At 35.0% G+C, this 15,632-nt stretch overlaps 1 protein-coding gene across 24 annotated transcripts in view; it reads left to right on the plus strand.

Annotated features, from left to right (window-relative positions):
* Nucleotides 1–15,632, plus strand: part of kif1aa (kinesin family member 1Aa) — an 87,057-nt gene that overhangs the window by 41,910 nt on the left and 29,515 nt on the right. For 10 of the 24 annotated variants that reach the window (XM_051111641.1, XM_051111642.1, XM_051111643.1 and 7 more), the window contains 13 exons: nt 1,464–1,644; nt 1,730–1,802; nt 1,911–2,001; nt 2,095–2,243; nt 2,341–2,519; nt 4,634–4,771; nt 11,758–11,876; nt 12,122–12,207; nt 12,750–12,885; nt 13,956–14,121; nt 14,214–14,304; nt 14,388–14,506; nt 14,605–14,660. In XM_051111641.1, the coding sequence (XP_050967598.1) occupies nt 1,464–1,644; nt 1,730–1,802; nt 1,911–2,001; nt 2,095–2,243; nt 2,341–2,519; nt 4,634–4,771; nt 11,758–11,876; nt 12,122–12,207; nt 12,750–12,885; nt 13,956–14,121; nt 14,214–14,304; nt 14,388–14,506; nt 14,605–14,660 (1,584 nt within the window). Of the gene's footprint in view, nt 1–1,463; nt 1,645–1,729; nt 1,803–1,910; nt 2,002–2,094; nt 2,244–2,340; nt 2,520–4,633; nt 4,772–7,094; nt 7,404–11,757; nt 11,877–12,100; nt 12,208–12,749; nt 12,886–13,955; nt 14,122–14,213; nt 14,305–14,387; nt 14,507–14,604; nt 14,661–15,632 lie in introns of all 24 variants that reach the window. The other 14 variants (XM_051111626.1, XM_051111628.1, XM_051111629.1 and 11 more) reach the window with 4 other exon arrangements.

Below are 15,632 nucleotides of genomic sequence, written 5' to 3' on the forward strand. Positions count from 1 at the left end.
TATTATTACGATGTAAAGTAACGATTTTCTATTTGAATATACATTAAAATCTAATTTATTCCTGTGACTAAAAAAATAATTATCAGCGTCATTACTCCAGTATTCAGTGTCACATGATCCTTCAGAAATCATTCTGATATGCTGATTTATTATCAGTGCTGGGAACAGTTGTGCTGCTTAATATATATTTTTTGGAACATATGATACTTTTTTCAGGATTCTTGAATAAAAAGTAAAAACAAAAACAGTTTTTATTTAAAATAGAAATATTTTCTGACAATATATACTACCATTCAAAAATGTTTAATTCTTTCTTTCTTTATTTTTTTTTTTGAAAGAAATTAATAATTTTATTCAACAAGGATGTGTTAAATTGATTAAAAAATAATAGCAAAGACTTGTATTGTTAGAAAAGATTTTTATTTTGAATAAATGCTGTTCTTTTTAACTTTTTATTCATCAAATAATCCTGAAAAAAGTATCACAGGTTACAAAAAATATTTATACTTGGCAGCATTTCGTTGCCAACATAGATAATTCTATTAATAAATCAGCATATTAGAATGATTTCTGAAAGATTATGTGACACTTAAGACTGGAGTAACAGCTGATGAAAATTCAGCTTTGCATCACAAGAATATATTAAAGTATATTAAAATAGAAACCATTATTTTACATTGTAATAACATTTCGCAGTATTATTTTTTTCTGTATTTTTGATCAAATAAATGCAGCCTTGATGGGCACAAGAGACTTTTTTTTAAAAACATTACAAGTCTTACTGATCCCAAACTTTTAAACACCAATATTTCTAACAATATACACTACCATTAAAAAATGTATTCTTTCTTTTTTTTTTGAAAGAAAGAAATTAATACTTTTATTCAACGAGGATGTGTTAAATTGGTAAAAAGTGATAGCAAAGGCTTGTGTTGTTAGAAAAGATTTCTATTTTTGATAAATGCTGTTTGTTTTAACTTTTTATTCATCAAAGAATCCTGAAAAAAGTATCACAGGTTCCGAAAAAATATTTGGCAGCACAACTGTTGCCAACATAGATATTTCCAATAATAAATCAGCGTATTAGAATGATTTCTGAAAGATCATGTGACACTTAAGACTGGAGTAACAGCGGATGAAAATTCAGCTTTGCATCACAAGAATATATTAAAGTATATTAAAATAGAAACCATTATTTAACATTGTAATAACATTACGCAATATTAGTTCTTTCTGTATTTTTGATCAAATAAATGCAGCCTTGATGGGCATAAGAGACTTCTTTAAAAAACATTACAAGTCTTACTGATCCCAAACTTTTGAACGGCAATATATTTGTGATTCCATTTTTTAAATGTCATATTTATAATCTAAAATTTAAAACACTTATTTTTTTTTATTATTTAATTTAAATGTTTTTATGCATATCTGTGCAGAATTAATTAATTTTTGAATTTTTGTAGGGAACCGAATCATTTTGGGCAAGAGCCATGTGTTCCGCTTCAACCACCCAGAGCAGGCTCGTCAGGAACGTGAACGAACCCCTTGCTCTGAGACCCCAATGGAGCCTGTAGACTGGGCCTTTGCTCAGAGAGAACTCCTGGAGAAACAGGGCATTGATATGAAACAGGAAATGGATCAGAGGTAAAAGAAACATGAGGGAAATTCAAAAATAGGTTTAAGATGTGACATTTGTGTTGTCAGACTCATTAGCTCTTGGCTTGTATAGATTGCAGGAACTTGAAGATCAGTATCGCAAAGAGAGAGAAGAGGCCAACAATCTACTGGAGCAACAGAGATTAGTAAGTGATGAAAACAACCTTTTTTTTCAGCATATACACCTTTAGAATGTGGTATAATATGACACTTTTTAAGTGTTTATATTTCACTGTACTGTATGTCTTTTACAGGATTATGAGAGCAGGTTAGAAGCCCTGCAGAAGCAGGTAGATCGTTATTACCCTGATGCAGTAGAGGAAGATGAAGAACCTGAGGAAGAAGGTGACTAGATCGTGAATGGCAAAAAATAGTTCTAATCACACTGACTCAGTTTATATAACTCAGCCTCTTATATTCAATCTCTTATACCCGTAGTGCAATGGACTGAGAGGGAGACAGAGCTGGCACTGTGGGCTTTCCGTAAATGGAGATGTTATCAGTTCACATCTCTCAGAGATCTGCTTTGGGGCAATGCCATCTTCCTCAAGGAGGCCAATGCCATTAGCGTGGAGCTAAAGAAGAAGGTGAAAGCTTTAGAAAGACCAGAAAGGACTGGATCACGCTGCTAAATATATCAAATAGGGCAGCATCTTTATTTATTGTGCCTAATGTCACTTACAGGTTCAGTTCCAGTTTGTGTTATTGACAGACACACTTTACTCTCCACTTCCGCCTGACCTGTTACCACCCGAGACAGCTAAAGACCGCGAGAAAAGCCCATTCCCTCGCACTATTGTGGCCGTAGAAGTCCAAGATCAGAAAAATGGAGCTACACATTACTGGACCCTGGAGAAGCTCAGGTAATTTTTTCTTTTTTTAGACTCTTTCAAAGCAGATTATTTACACTCTCACAAATTTTTTTTTAATTTGTGTACTGCCATTATCCAACAGTGGATATGCGTTACAGGAGATTCGTTGTGAACCGTGTAATGTTATATTCACAACATTTCAAAATCACTCGTTTGTTTGATATTTTAACAGTTTAAACATTTTTCGAAGTATGAATCTCATCAAGTTAGTGTTTTTAAGCATTTTACAGGCAGTAATAATGTAAACAATATATTTTGTTTGTGAACTTATGTTCAGCTATTGTTATTAAAGGAGAAGTCCACTTCCAGAACAAAAATTTATAATGTCAAGCGCTCGTCTTGTCTCGCTCTGACTAAACTGTTTTTTTCCGGTTCGTGACAGTTAGGGTATGTCGAAAAATTTCCACCTCATGTTCTCCCTCAACTTCAAAATCGTCTTATATCGCTGTTTTACCTTTTTTGTTGAGGGTGTTTGATCTTTGCATGTTCACTTTGCAAAGACTGGGTCGGTACTTCTGCAGTGATGTAGGATGATTTTGAAATGATTTTTGAAGTTGAGGGAGAAAGTACGAGTGGAGTTTTTCGACATACCCTAACTGTCTTGAGCCAGAATACACAGAGTTCAGGCAGAGCAAGACAAGACGAGCGTTTGAGATTAAAAAGTATTTAGATTGTATTTTTTTTTTTTAATGAAAATAACCAATCGTTTCGCTAGATAAGACCCTTCTTCCTCGGCTGGAATCTTTTACAAACACATTTGGGATCGTTTGAAGGAAGTTCAAAATCGTGGGGCACTATAGCAGTGCATTATATTATATATATACATATATATTATATAGCATTATATGGAGAAAAATCCTGAAATGTTTAACTCAAAAAACATCAAAATCTCTTTACGGCTGAAGAAAACAAGACATGAACATCTTGGATGACAAGGGGTGAGTACATTATCTGTTAATTTTTGTTCTGGAAGTGGACTTCTCCTCTAATAGTTATCTTTGAGTATTTTTTAATTTTTTGGATCATTAGTCATCAAACCTCTGTAAATATTGGTCATAGACACAGAGATTCACTTTAAATATTACCAAGCTGATTACTCACTATAAACTCCAACAAATCATGTTTTCACTCTATTTGAAGTCTTATTTTGACGTAACAAAGTGGTTATATCTGAGTGTGTGAGTTGTTTACTTTTTTAAATTAGTCTTCCCATTAATGGCATATTGTTCATTCAGACTGATTGGCAAACACGCGCAAACACAAGAGGCGGGATTTATCGCATTAACCAATCACAGCTGAACATAACTAGTCATATCTAGTCATAACACGATGGAGGCATTTTCTTCTCTCATGTGACTTTTTGCCCCATTCATTCTTAGTTACCCCCCACCAAACTCACCACATGCTTTAGGCCCTAAAGTTTAGGGGTCTGTTAAAACTCAATGGGCTCAGGGGAGGCAAGAGCGACACAGACTCCCGTTGTAACTTTACCTGCTGGTGTCACTGATGGGCAATGTTTTTTCAGAAAAACAACTAATTTATACACTTCTAATGTTATATTTTGTAATATTGCCGTTGTTTTATTTTTGAACTATGAATTTTAGCCAAACACTGCCTCCTTTGCCTCCTCTGATGAAATGCCCCTGGTAACCACTACATTTACAATTTTACATACAATTTTATGTGGTAGAAATTACACAAATGAGAGAGATCATAATTTGTGTTGTTATACATTTTTATAAAATATTTTTACACAATAATTACTGAATTATTTGGTATTTCAAGTTTTGTTTTATTTCAGTAGTTTTACAAATATAATAATTATTGTTTTAATCATGTGATCTCATATTTTAGTATTTGAAGTCTAAGAAATAGGTAAAACAACAAAATTTACATAAAAGGTGTTTAAAAGTAGCAAAAATAATGAAGCCATATTGCTTCAGGACAACAACAACAACAAAATCTGTTGCTTGTAATAAAAATGCTCTGAAACACAAAATGCTAGTGGTTGAAGTGTAATGTGTAAGTCACCTTCGAGTCACCTTGGGTTTCACAGTATGCCCAGCATTTACATTACAAGTGATGTGTAATGCTGCCCCCTGCAGGCAGAGGCTGGATCTGATGAGGGAGATGTATGATCGTGCTGCTGAGGTGCCTGGCAATGCTCTTGAAGACTGTGACAGTGTGCTGACTGGAGGCGATCCGTTCTACGACCGGTTTCCCTGGTTCCGTCTGGTTGGAAGGTGAGTTGTAAGGTTACGTCAGAGCATGGCTAGACAGACCCGCTGGTTTCTGCACTCTCTGACTATTGTGATATATAGGCCACACATAATCAGTAACATTCATGTCAGATTTCTCCTCAAACTGTGCTTTTGTTTGAATGGCCAATTGAAAGTGAAGTAATTTCTGATATGCAGAAACTAGCAATTCTCATTGTGTTTTTGTATGTTTTTGTAATAGTAAAGTATCTTGCAGGTCAGAACAACTGCGGAAAGAGAAAATGTAATAAAAGCTATGGTTAAATCTGATCTATGCAGGATATATGTAATATTGCTTATTCCTCTGAGGAATAAGTCCAGAGTTATTGCCCACACGCTTTTTAAAAGTGCGAGATTTTTGATGCTGCTTTATTCAGAAGAGCATGAAATCGATTTTCCATGCACTTTCAAATTAGGTCACACGCTTCCTACCCTGTCTACTTCAGAGCTTTATGACTTGCTCTGACTTTACTATATCTTAAAAGATTAGTTCACCCAAAAATTGAAATTCTGTCTTCATTTAATCACCCTCATGTTGTTCCAAAACCATATGACTTCCTTTCTTCTGTGGAACTCAAAAAGAGAGTTTTTTTTTATGATGTACTTTGCTCTTTGCCATGCAAGTGCAAACTGGAACTATATCTCCAAGATGTATGATAGCGTTGTGTGACAAACAGATTTTGAATGGTTATTCAAAGATCATTTTTCTTTTCAGTTAGCTTCAGTTAGTCTGATTTGTGAATGTGCATTATCATTCAGACTGCTTTTGTGAACTGCATCAACAGATTCATCAAAAAGATATGCATCAAGACCAGACATCACTTCTTCTCTCTTGAATACACCAAGGAGAGCTAGGGTGTGTGTGAACCTTTCAAGTGAATAACTTTTTTGGTCGAGATTTTGATCTGTTCCTCACACAAAGCTATTGTATGATATCACAAGACTCATCGTGAATGAATTGCATTTACTTTTAGAGTGTTTTTTGCCATTGTGGAGCTCCCATCCGTATTCACCTTTATTATATTGAACATATTGGCTGACATTTTTAATTATTTTGAAGAATTTTTCAAAAATTATACTTTTTGTGTTCCAAAAAGAAAACAGGTTTGAAATGGCATGATTGGAATTACGTGATGATGGTATTATTTCAATAAGTTATGACAGTTTTTTTACATTTTGGGTGAACTATGCTTATGAAATGTACGCTGTTATTTAAAAGTTTGGGGTTGGTACATTTGTTGTTATGTTTTTGAAAGAAGTCTCACCAGGTCTGCATTTATTTGATCAAAAATGAATTAAAAACAGTAATATTGTGAAATATTCTTTCAATTAATTTTTTCTTTCAACAGCCATTACTCCAGTCTGTAGTGTAACAGGATCTTTCAGAAATCAATATGCTGATTTGATGCTTAGGAAACATTTCTAATTATTACCAATGTTAACATCAGTTTTGCTGCTTAATACTTTACATACCATGTTTTTTAGGATTGTTTGATAAATATAAAATTCAAACAAACAGCATTTGAAAACAGAAATATTTTGTGATATTATGAATGTCTATACTGTCTTTATCAATTTGCTGAATAAAAATGATTAATTTCTTTAAAAAAAATCTTACTGACCCCAAACGTTTAAAAGGTTAGTATAATATTGGACAATCTTAAAGGGATAGTTGACCCAAAAATGAAAATTACCCCATGATTTACTAACCCTCCAGCCATCCTAGGTGTATATGATTTTTGATCTTTCAGAGGAATATGATCAGAGTTACATTAAAAAAATCTGTCTTTTCCAAGCTTTAAAATGGCAGTAAATGGGTGTTGAGATTTCGAAGCCCAAAAAAGTGCATCCATCCATCATAAAAAGTGCTCCACATGGCTCCGTGAGGTTAACAAAGGCCTTCTGAAGCAAAGTGATGCGTTTGTATAAGAAAAATATCCATAAGATCTAAATCCCCATTCACTGCCATTATAAAGCCTGGTAGAACCAGAACTTTTTTTTAATATAACTCTGATTGTATTTGTCTGAAAGAAGAAAGTCATATACCCTTGATGGCTTAAGGGTGAGTCATTTATGTTGTAAATTTCATTTTTGGGTAAACTATTCCTTTAACAGAATCCTGGTACATAGGCTACTGTTACTGATGAGTGTTTTTTTTAGGTTGTGTATGTCTTGTATCCCCATGACCCAGCTACTAAGCGAAGTTGGCCTGTTAAAAGTGTTTGCTTACCCAGTTGCGAGCAGAAACAGTTAAATAGACAGATGGCCCCTCATACTAACTGGGCTCCCGTGTCTTTGGCTACACCAGAAACCCCCTTTTCTCCACATGCCTTAGTGAGCAAGCAAGCGACCCTAACTCCTCCCCCACCCCCTCTGAGCCCACATCAACCTCTGAAATCACTGAGCTGGTCCAGTCGTGGCCTGACATGAGGGTGGGGACAGAGTTGGATGACTTGGACGATGATTTCTTGTCGGATGACCCATGCTCGGATTTTGAGGAGGAGGAGGGGGAGGATGAGGATGAGGATGATGATGATGAGGGAGAGCTCTGCGGAAGCTCCAGCAAAGCTGAGGACCCGTTTTACGATCGCTCGCCATTGTTCAGTGTAGTGGGAAGGTTGGTGAGGTTTCAGGAGCATGCTGGGAAAGGAAACTAGCTCTTTCACACTGAGACTGGGATGTTGTATAACATCTCCTTTGTATACTGGGTATTGTGCACAGCACACAAACTGTAATGTATATATAACCACTTAAACCAAAAAATTTTGCTTACATTATCACAATGCTTAATTTTATATACACAAAACTGAAAACGGTATATGCTAGACATATTCAGATAGGATGAAAGCTGAGAGTAGGGCCACGATGTGGAAAAATCCAGTCATAAAAATGAAATGTACTGTATAATGTGGAATGTCATGGAATTTGCCCAATTTTGAATGGATAAATCAAAAGTAGGTCAGTACACTTAAATCAAAATGCGATATGGACTATTGTCTGTGAATATTAAGCCGCAAAAATGCGTGTCTCTGTATAAAAACCAGTCATAAGGATCAGTTTTTTGAAATTGTGAGATTTATACATCTTCTGAAAGCTGAATAAATAAGCTTTTCACTGGTCTATGATTTGGGACAGTATTTGGCAGAGATACAACTATTTGAAAATCTGGAATCTGAGGGTGCAAAAAAATCATAATATTGAGAAAATCACCTTTAATGTTGTCAAAATGAAGTTCTTAGCAATGCATATTACATAAAAGTACATACAAGTTTTGATATATTTACTGTAAGAAATGTACAAAATATCTTCATAGGACATGTTCTTTACTTAAAATCCTAATGATTTTTGGCATAAAAGAAAAATCGATAATGTTGACCCATGCAGTGTATTTTTGCCTGTTGCTACATATACAGGTGTACCCACTACTTCGGACTGATTTTGTGGTCCAGGGTCACATATATGAGTACATGAACACATAAACACAATCTTTAGAACTGCTCTGAGAGTCACTTCAAGAGCATTTATTGTTTCTTTTGAGAAAAACTATACAAACAGAAACGTGCTGGTCTTCAAGGCAACCTGTCAAAATAAAAGTTTGGTTTAACTTGAAGAAACTGTGACAGAGATATATTACTACAACTACTAATAAAATGATTATTAAAACATTATTAAATATTAATTATTAATGAATATTTACCAGAAAATTATTTAAATATTATTTAATTTAAAAAAAAAGAAAGAATCCAGGAAATTAGTGGAAAACACAGAATTTGGTAAAAAATGTAACTGAATTTGAGAGAAAAAAAAAGTGTTTCATAATGTAATTTTTGTTCAATTTTTAATACATTGCTATTAAATTGTGTTTTTGTACAGTTTCATTTAAATGGAATTTAAATGGAAAAAATGGAATCCAGAAAAATTTAAATGGAAAAAATGGAATTTGGGAGAAAATGAAACAGAATTTGGGAAAAAAATAAAAGTGATTTTTAGAGCCCAATATGTGAGTGTAAATCTCTTCTGAGTGAGCTTTGAAATAAAGAAATATAAAAATAAACACAAATTAGACAGTTGTTGACCTACAGTAAAAAATGACCAGTTTATTGAAATTTTTATTTAGTTTTTATAGATTAATTTATTTTTTGCAAATCATATTGCTGATTTTGGTGTCTGGGTCTATAATGTGACATGCCATGTTGGTATAAATGTTCAAAAAATTAAGTACTTGGAAAAGAAAAACTTAATAAATATAATAAATATAGTATTATGAGTACACATTTATAAAAGCTAATACAATCCATGGTAATAATAATTATTATTTCTTAAAAACAATGAATCTGTTATGTTAAATTATTACAAATATTTGAAAATATCAGGAAATTATATTATAGCGTTAAGGTTACTCCTGCAGGCCTTCATGACTGTGTGTCAAAATGTCTATTAAAATGGTAAATGATTTGACATATTTATATTATTTTAGGTTGTAATGGGTTGGTTCAGGTTGTCATGTGATGCGACACACACACACACAAAAACATAATGATATTTATGAATGAATTATTGATTATATTTTTCCAAAAATACTTTTCACCTAAAAGATTTTAAAAGAACTTTTTATTTTACACCATGTCATCTTGTGAAAACAACATGAATACATTTCTATGAATTAAGAGCACGTGTGTTTTAAACACATTTTTTTAAAGATTTTCTTTTATTTACCTTGGCCGCTCTTATTTGACGACCCTTGTGGTAAATCTGTTTATGACATCGTTTTGATCTCATGAAGAGACGTGAGATTATAAGGGTCTTTTGGTCAGAAGAAAAATCTGAAAAGCAAGTCTCCACTTGATTTCCACCTCATTGCTGTAGGAAAAAACCTCTACGATATTAAAACGTTCTCTTATGTGATTTTGTATTTCCTGTGGGAAAGATTCCTGGATTTTAGTCAGCATGTCTGGACTTTACCCCGTCTTCTCCCATTATCATACATTTGACTTTCATCTGATCGCTGCAGACACACACCTTGAGCTTCTGGGTTTCATTTCGACCAAATGATTGTGATAATTGAAATCAGAATTGGCTGGATGTCAGCGGCACCACCCAGCGCAGCTATGGCTCTCGTGTCACGCCAAGGTCTGTGTCCCAGCTTTACATGCACCGCATCACTTCTTCAAAGGGGTCCGTCAGCTTTGAAGTGCTATCTCCAAACACTCATATTAGCTGTTTGTTTTGTGTTCCACAGAAACAAACAAGACCAGATTTTCGTTACATGGCATGAATGTCTGATGAATGAGAAAATAGCTATTCATCTAATGACTTACTAATTGGTTCCCGTAATACAGCCGCTTGGTTACTTCGAGTGTTCACATATCTCAAGATGAAAGAGCTGGTTTCTAGCACAGCTGTCTCTCTTCTGGGCATGTGAGATCATATGCCGTATTTTGACCTTTTTGTGCGATTTTACATGGAGACCTTTGATGAATTGGCTCACTCTTTTAAGTTGCGCTTGTGCAATGCACTGCACATTTGTGACAGTATGGCCGCTTTTTTGCAGTGTCTTATTTACCTTTATTTTTTGGGTATTTGCTAATGATATTGTCTGTTCATGCTCGCATTGTCCAGTACTGTCACATTTTCACTTTTTTTTTGTCACAAGCATGCTTTTTTGTACCTCACCAAACCCCCTTTTTTGTTCAGCACTACCGTATCATTCATGGAGGATGGGCAATGTAGTCCTTGACGGCAGTTGGATTAAGAACAGAGTTAGGGTTGACTTTTAAAACTGTTAATTGTCAATATCAACTATATATCATTTTTCAAATAAAATGTCTATCTCTGGGTTTTAAGTAAACACAAACAGTCCTATTTCTGATTCTGATCATGGATGTATCATGACTCATTCCATGTAACATATTTAATAAAACAAAGCTGTCTTTTTATATAGTTTGTACATTTGACACATAAATTAAAGTCCAAACATTTGAGACCACTAGTCAAAATGCTTTACATTTTTAATTTCCATAGTTTGATTAGAACAATAATTTGAGAAAAATTTGAACTGTGAAATAAACATGATTTTCAGAATGTTTTGTTTCAAAACTTCTTGTGTGGAAGCAAGAAAACTGGACCTTTTGTACAAAATTTACATTTGTTCAGTGTTACAGTGTTTGTTTATTTGATTAGTGACCTGCAGTAGAAATATTATGGAATTTTAAGTATTTCTTTATAATTTCTATCTTTTTTTACACTATCGTTCAAAAGTTTGGGGTCAGTAAGATATTTAATTGTTTTTAAAAAAAAAAGGTACACTCACCAAAGCTGTATTTATTTGATCTAAAGTACATCAGAAACAGTAATATGATGAATTATTCTAATTTAAAACAACTGTTTTCTAGTTCTATCATATATTTGAAAATGTCATTTATTCCTGTGATGGCAAATCAGAATTTTCAGCAGCCATTACTCTATTCTGTCACGTGATCCATCAGAAATCATTCTAATATGCTGATTTGGTGTTTATTTGAAATTAAAATCTTTTGTAACATTATAAATGTCAGTTTTGATGAATTCAGTGCGTCGTTGCTGAATACAAATATTAATTTCTTTAAAAACAAAAACCAGCCTTTAGAGCTGTAGTGTACGTTACATTTTTTAAAATCATTATCCTTTGTTTATTTTGTAGTTTGAAAGGAAAAATAATCGCCAATTTTTGATGTGGTCTCGATTTCTTTTCTCTGTATTTCTTTTAGGGTTTATCTTCACTTCAGTCCCATGCTCCTTAAACTTACCCAAAGTCTTAAAAATACTCACACCTTCCTGTTTTATATCATGTATCCTGATTTATGAGGAATAATCATGTCTGGGGCCACAGCAGTGCCTGCTTGTGTCTGTGTGTTGCTCAATGTTGTCTTTGTCCTGTTTGCTATACACTCGATCCCTTGGACAAACATTTTGTTCTTTCATCTCTCCTTTAGGGCATTTGTATATTTGAGTAATCTGCTCTATCCTGTGCCCTTGGTCCATCGGGTTGCCATCGTCAATGAGAAGGGAGAGGTCAAAGGTTTCCTCAGAGTAGCAGTACAGGCAATATCAGGTAAGATTAGGACTGCAAGTGTCTTGCAGAACCTATTGGTGAGTAGATTGACACATGTGTCAATGTATCATTTTATTGTCAAATAAGTTTAATTTAATTATGTAGTATATCATGCATACTTAGTTTTTTTGTGTTAGAGGATGTATTTAGGCCATGTATTTAGGGGTTGTTTATACAATATGAAGGGCAAACAATGTGTGACTTCTTGAGGAAATGATGTGAAGGTGCTCTGGTTTTTCCTCCAGCGGATGAAGAGGCACCAGATTATGGCTCTGGTGTCCGACAGTCAGGCACTGCCAAGATTTCTTTTGAAGACCAGCAGTTTGAGAAGGTATTGACATTGAAACACTTGTTTGTAATGAAGCAATTTCACAGAAAGAGTAGACCAAGCTGAAAAGACCAGCTTGGATTTCAGTGCTAGTCCAGGCTGCTTTTTACTTTAATGGTTTTTCTTGTCAAGCTGGTTGACCAGCGTGATTGTAGACTTTTGGAGATGCTGAGAACCAGCATTCAGAACACAACATAGAGTTCCTATGATCCTGTAAAACATGGAAACATCAGAGAATTTAAAAATGTTATTTCCAGGCCTGAAAACGTAACTGAAATTTAAAAAAGTAATGGAAATTTTTATAGCCAATATGAACTTTTCTAGTTAAGCTAGTTCTAGAGGTACGTTTTTTTTGGAAATGGCTGTAAATAAACCTTTTTGTTTGTCAAAATTCTTAAGTTATAGTGAAGTCATGGAAAAAAACATTAGTCAAAAGAGTGAGATTCATAACAACATACACTTTTGGCCAACTATGCTGATCTTGTCAACATGAATATTCATATGACGCCAGCTTACTTCATGTTTTTCTCTTTCCTGTTGAGCAGTTCCAGTCAGAGTCCTGTCCTTCTGGTCTTTCACGTGCTGCTGTCTCTCAGGAAGAGCTGCGAATTGTTGAAGGTGAGGGCCAGAATGCAGAGATGGGAATGTCAGCAGATGAAGTCAACAATAATACCTGTGCAGGTAAGAAACATTGAACATTCAAAACGTATTAAAGGATTAGTTCGCATCCAATAATGATCTCCTGATAATTTGCTCACCCCCATGTCATCCAAGATGTTCATGTCTTTCTTTCTTTGGTCGAAAAGAAATTTAGGTTTTTGAGGAAAACAATCCAGGATATTTCTCCATGTAGTGGACTAGACGAGCTGAAGGTCCGAAATGCAGTTTCAATGCAGCTTCAAAGAACTCTACACGATCCCAGCTAAGAAATAAGCATTTTATCTAGCAAAACGATTGGTTGTTTTCTAAAAAAAAAATGAAATGTACATACTTTTTAACCACAAATGCTCATCTTGCACTAGCTCGACCTCACGCATCATGTAATAATGTTGGAAAGGTCACGCGTGACTTATTACCGACCTAGTATTTACAAAGCGAATGTGCAAAGAAAGTCAAACACCCTTTAAAGAAAAAGGTAAAATAACATAGTTTTTGAAGTTGGAGGAGAAAATTAGATATTTTCTTAGAAATTTTCACCCTACCCTACCTTTTTGAACCAAAATACACAGATGAAGAACTAACTGCACTTGACCTTTCCAACATGATTACGTCTTGCATGCACATTCCAGAGCTATTGCAAGATGAGCATTTGGTTAAAAAGTATATGACAATAAAATAAGCGATTGTTTTATTAGATTAGACCCTTATTCCTTGGCTGGGATCATGTAGAGTCCTTTGAAGCTGCATTGAAACTGCAATTTGGGCATTCAACCCGTTGGCCACCATTGTAGTCCAGTACATGGAGAAAAACCTTTGACTGAATCAATAAAGACATGAACGTTTTGGATGACATGGGGGTGAGAAAATGATCAGGATTTTTTATTCTGGAAGTGAAATCAGCTTTACTGCCTCTTTTGATCAATTTAATACATTCTTACTGAAAAAAAGTATTAACTGTGGTGTTTTTAAGTGGGAACATGACCTATGAGCTTGTCTTTCTGAAGTCTGAATCTAAATGCCGGGTTCAGCTGTCCCATGGAGTTTTCATATTTCTTAGACTTGACATCTTTTCTTTCATGTGCTTGTCATAGCTAACCCAGAGGAGCTGGAGAGCCCTGTCAAAAGTGGTCTTGATGGCATACTGGACGGCGGTGCTCTGGATCACTTGAGGATTGGAGAAGTCTTTACATTCAGAGTTACTGTGCTGCAAGCGTCAAGCATATCCGCTGAATACGCTGACATATTCTGCCAGTTCAAGTAAGTGCCTCTGTTCTGAAGTCTGTTTCCACTAGCGGACATTTGTCATTGTTCTGTATCTAATTTACTTTCATTGAACTCGCCGTTTGTAGTTTTATTCACAGGCACGATGAAGCGTTTTCCACAGAGCCGTTGAAGAACACTGGACGTGGTCCACCACTTGGCTTCTATCATGTGCAAAATGTGAGCTTTACACTAAAACACACAGCACCACGTCACTGTTTTATTAGACTGAGGGTAAAACACTTGTTTCTGTGATTTTCCAGATTGCTGTGGAAGTGACTAAGTCCTTTATAGAGTACATAAAGACTCAGCCAATCGTGTTTGAAGTGTTTGGACATTACCAGAAGCAGCCTTTCCCTCCGCTCTGCAAGGATCTCATTAGGTAGACCCTGGCGATGTTTATTATTTCCAACTCTGATTAATACAAGCTACAAATGTCTGGATTCATTCATCAAATGACAGCCAGATCTTATTTTTCAGCCCGTTGCGCCCATGCAGACGACAGTTCCCGAGAGTCATGCCTCTTTCCAAACCAGGTGAGGGCAATGAATATTTATGACCATTTTTTATGACCATTAACATAGAAGCCCACCCTTTTCACTTCATAGGCCACTGCATGTTTTGAAAAAATAAAGCAGTTTCAGTTGTTTTTTTAATGTTTCCTTTCAAATCATGTTAAGGCTGAAGCTACTTAGCACATATTCTTGGCTTCGTCTTTTATGTTGCTGTTTGGGGTCCATGCGCCCATGTTACAGTCTTTATGTTGTTGGTGGTGGGTGTAGCCGCAGATAACGACACCCCTCCTGATCGGGAGAAGAACCTGGAGCTGATTCGCTACCTGCTGCCAGAGGTCTTCAATGGGTCTCTGGTGGACTCGCTGTCAAGCCACGCCCTCAATGCAGCAGGCGTGGCTGTTTCCTACCTCCTTGAGGGGGAGGAGCAAGCCAGACTGCCGGCCCCGCCCTTGTCTATCTGTTCAGTTATAAAAGCGCAGAAGCCGGGTCTGTAATGGTTCTGAGTGCCTAAGGCCAAAGGATGTCCCTGAAACTGAACCTCTTGTCTGTCTAATGCACTTTTTATAATATAATATAATATAATATAATATAATATAATATAATATAATATAATATAATTTGGTGATTGAGAAATGTTTCTTATTATCAAGTGGAAAATGCTGCTAAATACACTACCAGTCAAAAGTTTTTGAACAGTAAGATGTTTTTTTTAAAAAAGTCTCTTCTGTTCACCAAGCCTGCATTTGTTTGATCCATAGTACAGCGAAATAGTAAAATTTAGATTTTTTTTTTTTACTATTTAACTGTTTTCTATTTTAATATATTTTAAAATGTAATTTATTCCTGTGATTTCAAAGCTGAATTTTAGCAGCATTACTCCAGTCACATGATCCTTCTAATGTTTTGATTTCCTGCTCAAAAAACATTTATTATTATTATTATTATTATTATGTTAAAAACAGTTGAGCAGAATTTTTTCAGGTTTCTTTGATG

This window comes from Labeo rohita, chromosome 6, assembly GCF_022985175.1.
Source record: "Labeo rohita strain BAU-BD-2019 chromosome 6, IGBB_LRoh.1.0, whole genome shotgun sequence".
Lineage (NCBI taxonomy): Eukaryota > Metazoa > Chordata > Actinopteri > Cypriniformes > Cyprinidae > Labeo > Labeo rohita.